This window comes from Camelus ferus, chromosome 11 (genome assembly GCF_009834535.1).
Source record: "Camelus ferus isolate YT-003-E chromosome 11, BCGSAC_Cfer_1.0, whole genome shotgun sequence".
In the NCBI taxonomy this organism is placed as follows: Eukaryota; Metazoa; Chordata; class Mammalia; order Artiodactyla; family Camelidae; genus Camelus; species Camelus ferus.
Window position 1 is genome coordinate 24456629 of NC_045706.1, and position 16544 is coordinate 24473172.

The following is a 16544-nucleotide window of genomic DNA, read 5'->3' on the forward strand; positions in this document are numbered from 1 at the left end:
CAGAGTGAGCTGGTTTTGGTGTGTGTGACTGGTGGGCCAGAGTTCCAAGTTCCCTGGGACCGCAAGCAGTTTGTTTTTTCACTATTTAAAGGCTATTTCATAGGCACCAAGCTCCTCTCACACTTCCCTGTTATAAGTATGCAATGCCCCTTTTCTTCCACAGGTAGGCAGCATGTTCATAGCAGATGCCCATGAGAAAATCTCAGTACAGTAAGTGCCTGAAATTCTTGTGCATTGACTTGAACTTCATTGTGGGCTCTCTTGATGGTTATGAAAGTGGAAATGTTACCTCTGCTAATCTTTTACAGATTCTAACTTTTTTGGTGATTTATCAAATGTTTCTTGAGTTTTAAATGATAGTGAACCTTACAAACCTCTACTTTGGTCACATGTACTGAGCCCCAATAAGAATAACTTCCCAGCTGTCTCTGGAATGAAATGAAAGGGGATTGGGTGTCTGAGCCAGTTAAGGACTCAGTTGGCTTGGGGTGGAAAAGTGAGAGGGGGAAAATAGTGAATGAAGTAGATAACTAGTTCTAAGGAATTAAAGTTAAGGCCCTGACTGTGTACACTTTATATATGCCCAAAAAGGAAATACAGAGAGCATTGGAAACTCAAAGCGATTTATAATGAGGAGCTAGATGTAATCTTACCTTCATGATTTTACTGTTTTAACTCCTCCACTATAGGAGACTATTCAATTTATTCTCTTTTTCTTTAGAACCAATGAGGCCATCCTTCTGGCACTTTATGAAGCTGTTCATTTAAATCGCAACTTCATCACGGTGTTAGCCCAGGTTGGTTATATAAAAACTTCAATCCTTTTTCTCCCTGAATTTCATACAGATTCACTGTATTGAAAAGTCTGTCTGGCTGTGCCCCTGTACAACCTGCTTTGCACTGGTGAGCGATAGTAACAGAGTTGCCTCAGTTGCCTTTGTTTCATGCTCTCCTTTAATATGTGTGTTTCTATCTGCTGCTGAAGTGGGTCTGATAACATGCGAAGTTAGGGATTTTGACCAATTTACCGATTCTGTTAACTCAAGTGAGTTGAGATTACTTCATTTTGCTCTCTGGAAATCCCTTGGTATTATCTGCCCATATGGATTTTTATAACTAGCTTTCTGCTTTCTAAACCTCTGTGGAATTACAACCAGAGATAAAATAGGCCACATCACTTATCTTATTATCTCACCCATTTCCAGAGAATAAAAGTACAAAATAGCCTTTGCTGCATAAGGTTCGCTGTTAACAGAAAAAAAAATGGTCTACAAATATTGTAAGCTGGAAGTCACAGCATACTGAGTACTGGGTCGCTTGCCTAAGGGATCTCCTCAGTAGTTGGTCCAGAAGGGAACTAAAATAGGCTGAGAACTCAAGTGCTGCCCATGAAAGCTGTCTTAAAAAATTGATAGTGTTTTTATTTTAAAACCAGACTGTTTAAAATATGTATGAAGGTTTCTTTTAAAGGAAAGTTTGCTTATGCTTTTTCCTTCAGAGGGCAGATGTGTATGGGATCCACTGGGTTTCAACAACAAAAAATAAGGTCAAAAAAGCAGTGTGCTGGTTGGGGTCTTCCTCAGAGGCACTTAAGGTTTTTCACAACTGATAACATGAGACTTTATCCACTATTCTCATGATGTTCCTTGTCTGCTCTCCAAATTCCATAATTGATTTTAAAGGAAGAGATGAGGAAGGTAAAGTCTCATAAAGCTGTTGGGCAAGAGAAGCGAGTAGCCACCTCTCAGCCTAATTCTCAAGAGCTAATATGGCCAGGATGGCTAAGGAAGGTAAGGGAAAGGGGAGCCATCTGGTTTGGTCCCTAATGGATGTCTCCCCTCGTGTCTCTGCCTCACTGTGCTACACACTCTTGTTTGTTGTGGAACAAGAAGGCTGCCCTCTGCATAGCTCTTTTAATAGTACCTGTTATCCCCTTTGCTCACCTGCATTTATTAGTTGACTGTGTAGTCATCAGAATAGTCTATAGATGTGTTTTAGGTTGGTCTGCTAAGAGTAGTTCCTTCCCAGGTTCAGATAGGACTGCAAATGCCCTTTTTTTTGGGTAGATAATCCTGTGTATTTGTTTATCCTAGTTTTTTATTCATATGGTTCTGCAGAAAACTTATGTAATGGGAACTTATTTGCTTACAGAAAACTAGCCTGAAGAGCTTCTTATTAGAGTTTTGCAAGCATCAACAGTAATCAGGTACTCATGGGAACTAAATGTAGAAGCAGTTCTTCCTCAGTGAGCTTTCTGTTTCATTATGAGGCCAGGAATACCAGAAAGGATAAGCAGAGGATACCCAGAACTGAATTTTCTCTTTTCTTACCTTATCTGTGCTCTTTTTCAGAGTCATCCAGAAATGGGCTTGGTGACAACCCCTGTCAGTCCTGTTCCAACAACCCCAGCCACACCACTTGGGACCACGCCACCCTCCTCTGATGGTAAGTCCACTACCTCTTTTGTTATCCTGATTAGTATGATCTTGAATCTCTAGGGGGTGAGCATAGCTTTCTTTTTTTTAACAAAACCCACAATTGTTAATTCTTTCTCTCAAGGAATTGTCGGAAGAACTGTCCTTCAGAATTTCTGAAGCTCCAAAGAAAACTTTGAAGAAGATAGTCAAGTGCTTTTCTGTGTATAACAAGCTATATAATTTCAGCTTGTCCTCCTCAGGGAATGGTCGTAGAATCAGGGAATGCTAAATCTAAAGGGACCTCAGAGGTCAGTGATGCCTGTCCTGCCAAACTCTCAGGGTACTTGTGAGGCTCAGATGAGACATTTTAGTATACCTCACTGAAATAAATGTAAAATAGTAATATTATCTCATGTTATCATTTGACAAATGAGAGAATTGAGGCCAGAGAAATAAGTAGTTTGCCAAAGGTTAGTGAGAGTTAAGACTAAGAACCGAGACATGGGTCAGGGCAGGGACCATGCCTATTTTGTTCACTACTAAATGCCCAGGATAGTGTCTGGCATGGTCATTGCTTAGTAAACATTTATTGAGTAAATGAATGAGAAAGTGAACCTGATATTTGCTGACTGTTATATGTCTGCCAGCCACTTCCAGTTAGGAAACAACAAGGATGTAATAATTGGGAGTTTGGTGGGTATTTAAGACTTCTCTCCCTAAAAAAAAAAAATAAAAAATTTTCCACTTTAAAAATCTTATCATTGGAACATAAGAAAAGGATAACAGAAAAGAAATTATGAATTTTGCTTAATAAACTGTGTCAACTTGAGTTGGTTCTATTGTCAGCTGAGTGTATTTGATGGAGTACCTTAACCTAAAAATAATCTTCATTAATACTTGATGTTTTGCTTCAAATATTGACCTCATTTTGGGTAAAGAAGTACAGGAAATCTAGCTTTGATCCTTTCTTTGTGCCTCTCTATCATCTATATGTGAAATGACCTTCTTTGATCTGCCTTTTCTTCTTTAAATTTTTATATAGCACCAGTGGCAGCAGTATTTTAAGGTAGTATAAGCAGTATTGGTACAAAAGCATGACAGAGCGGTGCCATTCAAGTCTATGGTAGCAAATTTGAGCTGTTTAGAATTGAAAGTCAAATTCCAAAATATAGATTTCCCCAGCTATCTGAAAGTAGACCTCTCCTATGAAACTTGCCGTAAGCTGAAATGACGTAAAGCAAGGAAACAATTACCTTAGGATGCATCTTGCTAACAGATGCACAAAGTAAATTGAGATAAAGCACAGATGCTCACACAGTTCTCAGCTTGATTCTTAGATGTTGAGTATAGTTCCTGGTGGAGGAACTTGGTGGTGTCACTCTCACTGCTTGTGGTGCTTACTGCCTCTATTACAACTCACTGCAAAACAAATGCTGAATGGTATTTTCATTTCTTGGCTTTCTTCTTTCTCTCCTCCCACCCCAACTCTTGTCTCTTGTTAAGTTCATTTCTAGTTAATAGGTGGTAGGATTTTTTTTTCTATATTTTTCTTTGGTTGAATTTGAAAAAGAAAAAGTTGAACATATATACTTAAAACTTTTTTTTTTTAGCTTTATTGAGGTTTACTTGACAAATAAAATTGTAAGATATTTAAAGTGTACATGGTGGTGACTTGATATGCATGTACGTTGTGAAAAGAGTCCCCCATCTCTTTGATTAACACATCCATCACCTCACATATTTATCTTTTTATTTTTATTTTTTGCAGGGGGTGAGAACATTTAAGTTCTACTCTCTTAGCAAATTTCAGTTAATGCAACATCGTGTTATCAACAAAGTCATAATGTTTTACATTAGATCTTCAGACCTTATTAATCTTATAGCTGAAAGTTTGTACCCTTTAGCCAACCTCTCCCTAGTTCTCCCACTTCCTAGCCCCTGGCAACCACTTTTCTACAATTTTTTTCTATGAGTTTGACTTTTTTTTTTAAGATTCCACATATAAGTGATGCCATACAGTATTTGTCTTTCTCTGGTTTATTTCACTTAGCATAATGCCCTCAAGTTCCATCCATGTTGTAAATGGCAGAATTTCCTTCTTTCTCGTGGCTAAACAATATTCCCTTGTGTGTATATATGTATACATGTCTTTATCCATTCATCTATTGATGGACATTTAGGTTGTTTCCATGTCTTGGCTACTGTGAATAATGTGGCAGTGAAAATGGGAGTGAAAATATCTCTGATATCCTGTTTTCATTTCCTTTGGATATGTACCTAGAAGTGGGATTGCTGGATCATATGACAGTTCTGTTTTTAATTTTCTGAGGAGCCTTCATACAATTTTCCTTAGTGGCTGCATCAGTTTACATTCCCATTAACATTGCACAAGGATTCCCTTTCCTCCACATTCTCACCAACATTTGTTATCATTTGTCTTTTTATTTTAAAGTTAATTAAATTTTTTTTTATTGTGTATTTTATTTGTAGCACTTATAAGTTTCAGGTGTACAACATAGTAATTCATAATTTTTAAAGATTAGACTCTATTTATAGTTACAGTAAAATATAGGCTTTATTCTCTGTGCTATATAGTATAATCTTGTAGCTTTTTTTTTTTTATACATAGTAGTTTGTACCTCTGAATTCCTTACCCCTATCCATCCCCTTCCCATTCTGCCTTTTTTCTTTTTTTTCCCTTTTTTTCTGGAGTAGGTAATTAGGTTGGTTTGTTTGTTTTTAAATGGACGTACTGGGGATTGAACCCAGGATCTTTTGTGTGCTAAGTACACACTCTACTACTGAGCTATACCCTCCCCAACTCTTGCTTTTGTGTTAAAAGTGAAAATCCTCTTTGGATTTCTTTCTGTTAGAGAAAACAGGTACTAATGTAGGTTTTTAAAAAAAGCAAAATGGCTTACATAAAATGAGCTTTCGAAAAGTGGGGCATACCTGTATCCTCATGGGAGGGGAGCATGTAGTAGGATTGCTGCTTGTCTCTGCTTATTCAGGTCATTGAATAATCCAATGGAAATACTGTTCTTTCTTGTTAAGGATGAAGGCTGCCTGGTTACCATGGATATCAGAAGCTATATATATATACACATACATACACACACACACACACACACACACACATACACATACATACACATCTATCTGAGTTCCATGTGATGTTAGGGTTTGAATGTTTCAGAGAACTGCCTTTCAAACTGTTCATTGTGAACACTTCCACCCACACTCTTGATTATGCAATGGCAGGATTTGTGCTTACTTACCTGCAACCAGTGAGCTTTTATTTTTTCTAGTGGGACGATGGAGTCAGCCCACTTTCAGATGGCTGTCTCCTTTGACAAAGGCAGCTGGGAAGAATTATGAAGCCAGAGATCAAGGAATAACTTATCCTTAGGAAGGAGATTTTAATTTGTGAGGGATTTTATTCTGTCTTTTCTATGTTGTTCTTTTTCCTCTCTCCTAGCTCATTTCCTTTCTGTAGGGGCCCTAAGTTTTATAGCTCTGTTTTCAAGTTTTGGTTTTTAATTGGTTTTTAATATAACTGGTGCTGAGTAGCCTAGTTATATTTAAAGTTATGCCACTGGAGCCATTATTTTTAAAAGCCAGCGGTTTAGCTGTAACATTTGTTCTCAGTTCAGACTTGACATTTGACAGCTCAGCCTTGGCATGACAGGACTTTTCTGGTAAACTAAAAATACATATACTTCTATATTTCTACATATTATATAAGACAGTTTTCCAGTTATTGCTCCATTTGAGTGGGAAAAAAGTCCCACTTACCAGTTAGATGCCTCTTTGTGTTGGACAAAGGAATGACTGTGGGCTCTGAGCTTCAGAATAGGCTGTAGTTTGAAATGACAGTCTCAGGTCATTTACCTATAAAATGAATTAAGACCTTTTAGTATTTAAGCATAAAAATATATTTGTCTTTTATTAGTTCTTAGGGGCTGAATTGTGGGAAAACAGCCAAGGGTTGGGCATGCTAATTTCTCCTCATAAGACTTTTTGCTGTGCTTGCTGTGTATTATGGATCCATAATATGCAAATGTATCCCAGTGTTAATAAATGTTCTCTGCATACATTGTTATAATTCCAGAGGGATTCATTATGGTTATAAATACATATTATGAATAATTTCCCAAACTCAGCTCAGTCTTCATAGGTGAAAATATAAGAGAAAGCTATAGATTCTCTAGTTTGGGCTATCATGAGCCACCTTTTGCCCGTACATTATGTTTTAGGTAGTGTAAAAACACTTAACAAGTTGCCTAAGTCTAATTTGAAGTATTAGAAACTTGGGAAGTCTATATTAAGTCTGTCCTGTGCGGGTCAGCCCAAGTCTGGTCCCTTATTGTTCATTGGGACTGTGGCTCAGAGAGTGTGAGTGGAGGTAGTTTCTCTTGGAAACAGCAAGCAGCTAGGAATATAAAACTCAGTTCCCAGGCTGTCCCAGTCAATAATGTCCACTTATTTTCAATTTGCATATTCCTTATCAGGTTCCCTTTCAGGGAAGGGATTAAGAAATAGAATTTGAATGTAGTTCTGCCTTAATTTTTTCCCTTCCATTTGAATATTTCCAGCCTAAAGGCTTATTCTCAAAATTGAGCAAGATTTTTCCTTGTTAGGAATGAATTGTCATTTATTTTAAGCAGTAGACTCATCAAAGCAAGGCTCATTTATATTCAATACAGATCTTTCCCTTAGGTACAAATTTAAGTGCTTTTAAAATGGGCCTTGAGCCCTTTTGGGTTACTTGGGGCTAGAAAGTAGAATCAAAATAGCCTTCTTAGGATGTTGGGAGAAAAGCACTATTCCTGGAGACTGGCATTCTTAGATATGAGAGAAGGGCATTGGGCTTAATCTTGGGGGTTGGAAGGGCTCTAGAGGCCTAGGAAGAGCAGATAAACATTTTATGAGAAGCGCTTGGTTCTTCCTCTGTTGTGGAAAGAGCTTGTTTAGTGATTTCCTTGCCTACTGGCAAGTTGGCTTTGTAGGAAGAAGTGTTAGATGTAATATGTTATAGGCTAAGTGCATTTCATCTGTTCTCTTCCAGTTATAAGTTCTGTGGAACTCCCTCTAGATGCAGATGTACAGACCAGCAATCTCCTGATCACCTTCTTAAAGTATAGCTCGATTGTCATGCAGGACACCAAAGGTAAGGCATGCTGCTTCGGGGGCTCAGGAAGCAGGAGGTGTGGTAAGCAGCTGCTTAGCTGGATCAAGGAGCAGCATCAATACTTTGAAGCTTTGACAAGTTGAACCACTGAGGCCCCCTGTGTAAGGTGATGGTCCTGTTTACTGGAAGACAGTGATTTCTCACTGCCAGATGGCAATTAGGTGGTGTTGGGAAAACCTGGAGCTGGAGGGGGAGTGCTCCAAAATAGAACAGGAAGAAAAAATTGATCTCTGCAAAAACTAGCAAGTCTTCTTAGCAGATTTGGTAAGTAGATGCAAACTCTTGTGTGTGGGAAGTAGGGGGATTAGCATGTTTCAGGGAATTCCCTTTTGAGGACAAGGACCGAAAGCATCAGCTCCTGGTGAGAATTAGAGGACTGTTGTACAGAGTACAGTAGGAAAGGGTGAGATTCAGAGGGACTGTGTTCTTTAACACTTAAAACAGAGTGTCAGTACCCATCCCTGAAATGCAGAAAGAAAGTGGGACAGAAGTAGGTGTTGAAAAAGTTTGTTTATTCTGTTTTTTTGTTTTTCCTTTGTTTATGATTTTTCTGTGATCTTTTAATTGGTGGTAGGGTAGTAGAATAATTGGGCTAGGAGTGACAGAGGATTGGGAAGAAACCCAGCACAGTCTGTCTATATATCTTTTTGTGTTTGTTTGTTTTTTATATATTTCATTTATTTATTTATTATTTATTTCAATTTTTTTTTTGCAGGGGGAGGTATTTTCTTTTTAACCTAGTTTTTCCTTATACTGGATTTATATGAGTGTTTACAATTTTTTTGTTGCAGTAAAGTATATATAACATAAAATTTACCATTTTCACCATTTTAAAGTGTATAGTTCAGTGACATTAAGTACAATCCCTAGAATTCCAGAATGGAGCTGAAAGGCAAGAGCTGCATAAGAGTTATCCTCTTATGATAGACTTACAAAGACTAGGATTGGGGGACTTTTGGAGTAAGAAAGAAACTGTGGTAGACAGAGATAGAGAGCTAAAAGATAAAAATGAGAGATGAAGAACTGCCAGAATTAAAAGGAACCTGGGCAGACAGAATCTAAACTGTTTAACACTTAGACATACTGCATTAGCTTTTTGAGATCTTTGTCTTGCAGTCTTTGATTTTTTTCTCTTGTTATGCCTTGTGAGTGTGCTCTTCCCAGAGAGAGCTATGTATTGGGATGAGATGGATACAAGTAGTCCATGTCACAGATTCCTAATTTAGAGAGTTCCGTTGGGAGCTGCAGAGATGGTGAGCCTCTGAGACTTGGCAAGTGAGATCTGGCAGGCAAGGATAGCGAGACTCTTGTGTATCAGTGTTTTCCTGAGGCCATCGCTTCTCCTTTATGGAAATGGGTAACCTCTTCCTTTCTCTAGACATATTGCAGCAACCACAGAAAGAGAAAAACTGCATAGCAGTGACCCTGAAAATGAACTTTTAGCTTTGCTTGATATAGCACAGTGAATTGAGGCCCTTGGAACTCACTTTTAGCCTTAATGATTATATAAACCCCTTTGTCCTGGTCACTTTGCCATCCATAAAATGGAAAGCAAAATTGAGGGCATTTTAATTGCAGTATGTGTGGTCTCAGGCTATTTCTCTAAATTGAGACTGGGTTAGGTCTTTGCCAACAGGTAACCTAAATATGGCAAGGTATGTATGGCAGCCTAAATATGATTAGGTATGATGAAGAGTTACTTTTAAAAACGGCTCCTGTGTGGCTTCACTGGCCCAGCTCTCTTCCTTTTGATTAAGATCCTGACCTGGCTAACAGGATCTCGTTATGTTTTTAGGAGCAATAGAAGCAACTTCTTCCCTTGGCTCTGTTCCTCCTCCCCCTCCTCTCAATACTATTTCTTCTTTATTATATATCTATCATTTGATACCTATAAAAAGATGCTTTTAATATATATGACTATATGACTATCAGGTTATACGTTTATAATAAGCATAATAAATAGCATAGGTCATAAAGTATAATAATAAAGTGAACATATGTGAACCTACCACTCAACTTAAGAAACTCTTAATGCTGTTAAAACTACCTTTGTGTCCCCTCCCGAGTTACTACTCTCCTCACCATTCTCCAGAATTTTGTGTTTATCATCTCCTTGATTTGGCTCTGCTTTCAAAGCCTTTTTTTCCTGAAGATCTTCTGACTTGGGTATTGTCACCCTAAGAAAATATATACTTAATCTTTAAAATATACATTAGGCAAAAATATTAAAGATATGTATGTATATCTGTGCATACATAGACTTAAAGTTGATTCACCCAAGTTTTAACAGTATTGGTGTCTGAGTAGTGTGATTAAACTTGGTTTCTATTATCCTTTTTTATGCTTTTCTGAATTAAAAAAAAGTGTTTATAATGAAATATGCCCTATTTTTATATTCAGAAACAGTTTTTTTTTTTTTTCCTTTTTCTTTATAAGTGGAGAGATAGCTACAGGCTTTTCTATAAGAGTTGTTTATGAGCTTTGGGGGAAAGGGAGGATAGTGCCAGAGAAACCCTGTGTCCAAGTGTAGGTGGAAGAGTCTCATGAATCTAGTTTTGCATAGGCAGGGGCATTTCTCTTCTGGCTGCCTAGGGGCTCTGGTGTAAGCCACTGGGAATGCCAGATAGGGATTAGCATCATTTCTGTTTTGCATGGCCTATCTCTGAGGAGAGATGAATGTATTTCTTTGACCACAACCCTCATTATGCCTTCTGATTGTCAGATTTTAGTTGATAGATTCCATCTTTGAGGAAGTAACAGGTTAATGTCAGGATGAGTACTATTAGCTAACTTCTGTAGCACTGTAGTCTGCTAATAGATCTCTCCAGAATGGACTTTAGTCTGGGTCCTGTCAAAGCTAATTTGAAACATCATAAGCCATTTATCTGTTTTGGATATACTGGCATGACCCTCTTTTTTCCTCCATTTCACCCTGTCACCCACAAAGATCCTGAAAAGTAATTAAGCTTTGATGGTTCTGGTAATTGGCAGTGATAGAGTAGCTCTTTCTTGGTCATTCATGTGGGCTTAGAGCCCTGTTATTGAGGTTGCTTTCTTTCTTAATAACTAGAATGTGAATTCTTAGAGACCACAGACTTTTGGTTAGTTCAGTGCTACATCTCTAGTGCCTAGCACAGTGTCCATCATATAGTAGGCACTAAATAAATATTTGTAGAGGCAGTAAGAAAAATGATTAAGAATTCTCTGCTTTCCTGGTCATATATAAGTAATATTCACAGTACAAGAGAAGTATGAGGTGGACCCTAGTCTCCAGTTAACTTCTTTCTGATTCTACTGCCAGTTTGCGAAGAACAGGTATAAAGTTTTTCTAGATTTTGTGGTAGGTGGGTAAAGATGATGGTGCTTATAGCTAATGGATGGGGAGGGGTGGGAAAGGGAATGGACCTGATTATTCAGAAGCAAAGGGCTGATACGGAAACTAAGCGCATGGCCCTGATGGTAATAGGAAACATTATAATAATTACATGGTTCTCTGGATGGTGGTTAGCTGTTCATCAGACTACCAGAGTATTAAAAAAAATACTGGGGCAATTCTTTTGCCTAGAAGATAAGCAAGGATTACTCTAGTAGAACCTTGACTTTCATTCATGAGTTTTGTAGGGAAAGAAAGTATGAATGTTCTTTTTGATGCTACACATCTTTATTCTTTCTAGAAACATGGTCTGGATGATTTAAAGAGAAGAGTTTATTTTTTCTTTTCAGATGAGCACCGACTTCACAGTGGCAAACTCTGTCTGATTATCCTTACATGTATTGCAGAGGTAGGTCTCACCAGCCTTCTGGTATTAGCTTATCTTGCACCAAGTGTTTTCTCTTTCTGCCCTTTTCCCCAGTTCCTGTCTCCTGGCTTTTATAATCCTAAAGCTTGAGGGAGAAAAATCTTCCCCCATCTTATTGTCTCTTCCCTACTCCAATAGTACTTTGTCTTCTTCGTAGTGTATTCTTAGTGTCTGGCACATAGTAAAGGCTCAATTAGAATTTACTGCATGAATTAATAATGAATTGTGATATGTAATAACTATAATTGAGAACTGAAAGATTCTAGTTTTTAAGAGTTTGAAATGAGACTTATGCCTCTTTAGAAAAAATAATCCTGCTCCTTTGAAGCTGTTCATGTTTGGTCTTTTGCATTTAGCAAAATGGAAAAAGGAGCTCAGGTTTCCTGTGGGGAGAGGTAGAGAGAAAAGCCAAGGAGGGGAATTGGAAACTGAGTAAAGTGGGCTGATTGCAGTTTGATGAAGAGCAAGAGCCCAAGGGAAAAAAAGAAGAGGTTTTTGGCTTTGTAAGAAGGCACTTTTGGTTGGATTAATTGGGCCTGAACTCACCCTAGATCTTGGTGGCAACACAGGTATGCCAAAAAATGAGTCAATTTAGAGCTAAATTTGTACTTTCAACCTCCTCCTTCACTTATTCCTTATTTTGATCTTTTCTCTCCTAAGAAAAAGTAAAGGTGTGGTCCACATGGAGTAGAGATCTCTCTCAGTCTTTCCCTTTTTATGTTCTCTGTGGAAAGATGACCTACTTTTCACCAGGTTAGGGGTAGCTGGTTTTAGAAGAGCTGCTTATTAGCAGTGGGCCTGGGTGTAATTGCTTTTCAAAAATCTTTCCAAGAAAATCTTTAAAGGAGTTGTTTTTCACAGATTGTAACAGTTCCTAGTAATTGGAGTCTGTAGGCATGTCAGATCTTCAGAACAGGTATTGGGAAAGGTCCAAGGAATGTTTATTACTGACCCATGGTGAGAGGTTTTTGATTTTCCATCAGTCTTCAGCAAAGCCAGGGATAAATGGGGTCTTGCCTACTGCCATGCTGCCTGTGTAAGCAGTATTCTCTTGCTGTGCCAAACCCATTCCCGGCGGAGTGCAGACCTTTCTTCTTAATTGTAGATCCTCATGTGGAGCTTGCACATGCATCCTGCAGTTCCTATGAGAACCTTCAAGCTGTCACAAACAGAGCAGCCTCCTTGGGCAGATGGGAAGGAAGAGAGAATAGGAAAACAGATTCCTCTCAGCATTTGCCTCAAATGCCCATGCCTTAATTTTTATTGTTTGTAATTTGCTTAGAGATTTTTGGCCAGTTAGAGACACACTGGAAGATTACACCCAACTGAAATCTCATGGCTTAAGTAGGGATTGACATAAAGGCTCTAGGCTTATCCCACGAGCTCTCTCACTGGTCCTTGAAAGGAGTTCTTTAAGTCCTACAAATCCTTGGACTTTAAGATTATAGATTATAGATAGATTATAAACTGAGTTTCTTAAGTATAGGTTTCATTCCTTACTTTTTCTCTATATTTTTATTTTTATTAGGATCAATATGCCAATGCATTTTTGCATGACGACAACATGAATTTTCGTGTAAACTTACATAGAATGGTAGGTGTGACTTTTGTTTCTTGTTTCTTTGTAGGGAAAATTTTTGTGTGTGTTGGTAGGATTGGGGAGGATGAAATTGATTCTACTAGAACAAATGCGGGTGGAAAGTTGTGCTAAAGGGCTCTTGCTTGACTGCTGTTCAGTAGACCCATGCCTGTTGTGATTTTTTGTGTGTCATGGAGGTGTTACCTAATCAAGAGAGAATAGAAAGATCCACAACCATATACCCACAGCAGTAATACTCATGGCAGTAATATTAGAATCTATCAGTAACATAGATTTTAACAAGAAGATAGGCCTAAGCCTTTTGTTTGTAGTATGATCTTTGATTGATCGATGACAGGTACTACTTTGATTTATTCACCTGAGAGGTGGGGGAAATAGAATATGGAGGACCAGGGAATTTTCTAAAACATGGAGGTACATTCAGAAATATCATATTGAGGTTTACACTGAAAACTTTCTTTTGTTTTTTTGCAACTGTGACTGTTACTGCCTCTATATAGTCACCTTCTCCTCTTCTTTTTCTTAATTATTATTTTATCAAAGAAAAATACTAATATACCTCTTTTGTTGTTAGTAATATCACTTGTATAGAGAAAATCAAAGTAAAAGCGACAACTTTCTCATTATAGTATGTTCCTGTTGTCTTGCTGTGAATTGTGTTTTTGTTACAGGCCTGCATTGAAAACTGAGAAGCATTTACGTGTCCTCTCTGCCCCACCCCACCCCCACCACTAGAAAAAGAAAGAAAAAGTAGCATCTCTGTAGTAGTGATTTTATTTGCATGAAAAACATGATAATGATAATGAGCCATTGGCTGTTGTTTCAGGTGTCTACTAATTTAATTTCTTTTTTGTATGAAGCCTATGAGACACAGGAAGAAGGCAGCAGACAAGAATCTTCCCTGCCGTCCTTTAGTATGTGCGGTACTCGGTGAGTGTCATCAAGATTGGCGTGTTTCAGAGCCAGTGATAGGTTTTCATGATTAAGATGAAGGATAGATCCTGGTTGATGTTCTTCCTCCTCAGTGAAGAAAGTTACTAGTTATGTTTCTTCCCTGGCCTCAGAAACCGTGTTTATTGTTGAGTTTGGTAAAGTAATCTCAATAAATATAATTGTCAATTAAAGGGTGCTCTGATGAAAAGAAAAGGATCTTTCTAGGGAGACAGATGGCTAAGTCTAAGCTTGATATGTGATTTAAATTTGTAAATTATCTTACTCCTGATCAAGATTTCAAATTATTCCTTCCTTTTCTTGGTCTAAATTGATGTGTCAGCTGGCTAGGAGGCTTAAAGTTCAAGGTTCAAACATACAAAACTTCCTCTGAGTAAATTAAGCTGAGATGAGATTGACAGAGCTGACAGATAGGGGGATGTATCATAGCTAATTTTTTCTGCCTAGAATTCTGCATTTTCCTCAGGGGAGTGATCTGAACTCTTAATCTCATTTCACTTGGATATCCAGCCCTAGTTCCTAGATCTACTTGATTTTAGAAACAGTAATTAAGACGATATAATAAACTTCTATTGACCCAAAGCTCTACAGACCATTTCAGTCAATATCTGTCAAACTGAGTGTGATAGCAAGATGAGACAGACTTACATAGCTTTAGAGTTTTAGTCTCTGGTTACATGGATGTGATCCGTAATTTTTTCTCAGCTTGCTCATCACTTGGGTCTCAGAATATGATTTCCCTTTGGCATTTTGCATTAGTTCCATGGTATGAAATATCTATGATGAAATCTCCCTTGTATCTGAGTTTATTGGCAGGTCAAGATATCCTTCTGGAAGTAGGAGACAGAACTAATTTTGTTGTTACAAGTGTCAGGTGTTGAAAAGTGTTGCAAAAACTGCCTCATATAAAATAAATTTAAGTGCACATTAATAAAGATGTGGTTGATGGATGCCATTCAGCATGAGTGCAAGGTGTACTGGGAAGGTTTTTTTTTTTCCCAACTTAAAGGCAAGCAATGAATTTCATTCTGATTGATCTAATTTTTTTCCTTTTCCCATTCAGACCTGATGGTAGAGTTTATTGTAACACACATGATGAAGGAGTTTCCTATGGATCTCTATGTGTAAGTACTGTGGTTCATTTAATGTGTGCAAATCTATTTTACAGAATTGAGTGATGGGAAGTTTATAATCACAAAACTTCTATATATATGTCATTTCAGGAAAAACACATTTATATGTGGAGAAATGTCAGGGAGCATTTTGTGGCCTGGATTTATATGTTTTCCCAGAAGCGGGTAAAAGTGCAAACCACAGTTTGAATTCACATCTTCATTATCATTTTTAGGCACACCGAATGAAGAACTGGGCTGATACACTGAAGCAGTGATCATAGGTGGCTCTTGTATCCAAAGATATGGAATACCAGCAGAACACTTAGTTATCCCTGGGCTTTGGTATCAAAGTAGTCAGCAGCAGGTAGAAGGCAGGGAAAGACCAGAGAGTTAGACCTTCTGGTCCATTCTTAGCCTACATTGTCCTAGCAGCCTAGTCAGAACTCTGCTAGCTAGGCAGATGGTGTGTACAGTGACCTGGCTGGGAGATTCCTGCCTACTGAGGAGATCTGATTGTCTATCACAATTCTTTTCAACCAGTACAACTGGAGACAACTGAAAATCATATTTTAATAAAGTTTAAGCCTTTAGGCTTTCTCTCTTCTTTGCTGTTTCAGTATTCTTATCGTTAATGCCCAAGAACAGCTGTGCCATGTTAGTGTGATCTCAAGTGTGTATATTACCTTTATTCCTTAAAAAGCATTGGAATTCATGGGTTCAGTCCCCAGTACCTCCTAAAAATAAATAAGTAAACCTAACTCCCCCCTCAAATAAAATAAATTTTTAAAAATAATAAAATAAAATTTTTAAAAAAGCATCGAACCTCAGTCTGACAACGAAATTAGTACCTCCACTTTTTTGAGTAAGAGAACAGTTTGGCACACAGCAAGCTTAGTGTACCTTGTTCCAATGCCAGGGCTGGGATCTAGGGAGATATAAGAGATTTTACTCTGAATAGAGTAGATTGCCAGCTTTTTAGACCATTTGTAGGCTACATAGTCTTGATTTCCTAGGTATGAAATAATGATACAAATTTTATGTTTAGGTAAATAGGTTGTGGTTTGATTTTTCCATATCTTTTGGATGTTTAAAAGTAAATCTTATCCTATATTTCAATTCAAAGACCATGAAAGGCTGCTTTTTTAAAGCACTTATTAGAGGAGTTTTCTGCTTGTGTTAGATGGGATCTCTGAACATCATTACCTTAGGGATCAGATTTGTTTTGCCACAGACTGTATTTCTAGCTTGATTATCTTATGTTCTAGTTCTAAGATATGTTATTGACTTTGTAGTATATTATTATAGTCTCAGTTTTCTCATTTTCCAAGGAAGGAAACTGAGGCTCTGGAGATTTGGTATTCAGTTAGTAAGCACCATTGCTTGAACATGAACGTAAATTTTCTTATGGTAAATCCTGGGCTGTTCCCTTCCTTCTCAGGTGTATTATCTATTTCTATGTAACACACTACC

General features: G+C 37.8%; 1 protein-coding gene across 2 annotated transcripts in view; it reads left to right on the plus strand.

Moving 5' to 3' along the window:
* Positions 1 to 16544, plus strand: part of ARMH3 (armadillo like helical domain containing 3) — a 152824-nt gene that overhangs the window by 30040 nt on the left and 106240 nt on the right. For both annotated transcript variants that reach the window (XR_004323817.1, XM_032491046.1), the window contains exons 12-19: positions 164 to 210; positions 722 to 797; positions 2352 to 2445; positions 7486 to 7587; positions 11332 to 11390; positions 12937 to 13002; positions 13869 to 13938; positions 15023 to 15083. Coding sequence is in view for 1 of the 2 variants with exons in the window: in XM_032491046.1 (XP_032346937.1) it covers positions 164 to 210; positions 722 to 797; positions 2352 to 2445; positions 7486 to 7587; positions 11332 to 11390; positions 12937 to 13002; positions 13869 to 13938; positions 15023 to 15083 (575 nt within the window). In the remaining variant the exon portion in view is untranslated. The remainder of the gene's footprint in view (positions 1 to 163; positions 211 to 721; positions 798 to 2351; positions 2446 to 7485; positions 7588 to 11331; positions 11391 to 12936; positions 13003 to 13868; positions 13939 to 15022; positions 15084 to 16544) is intronic.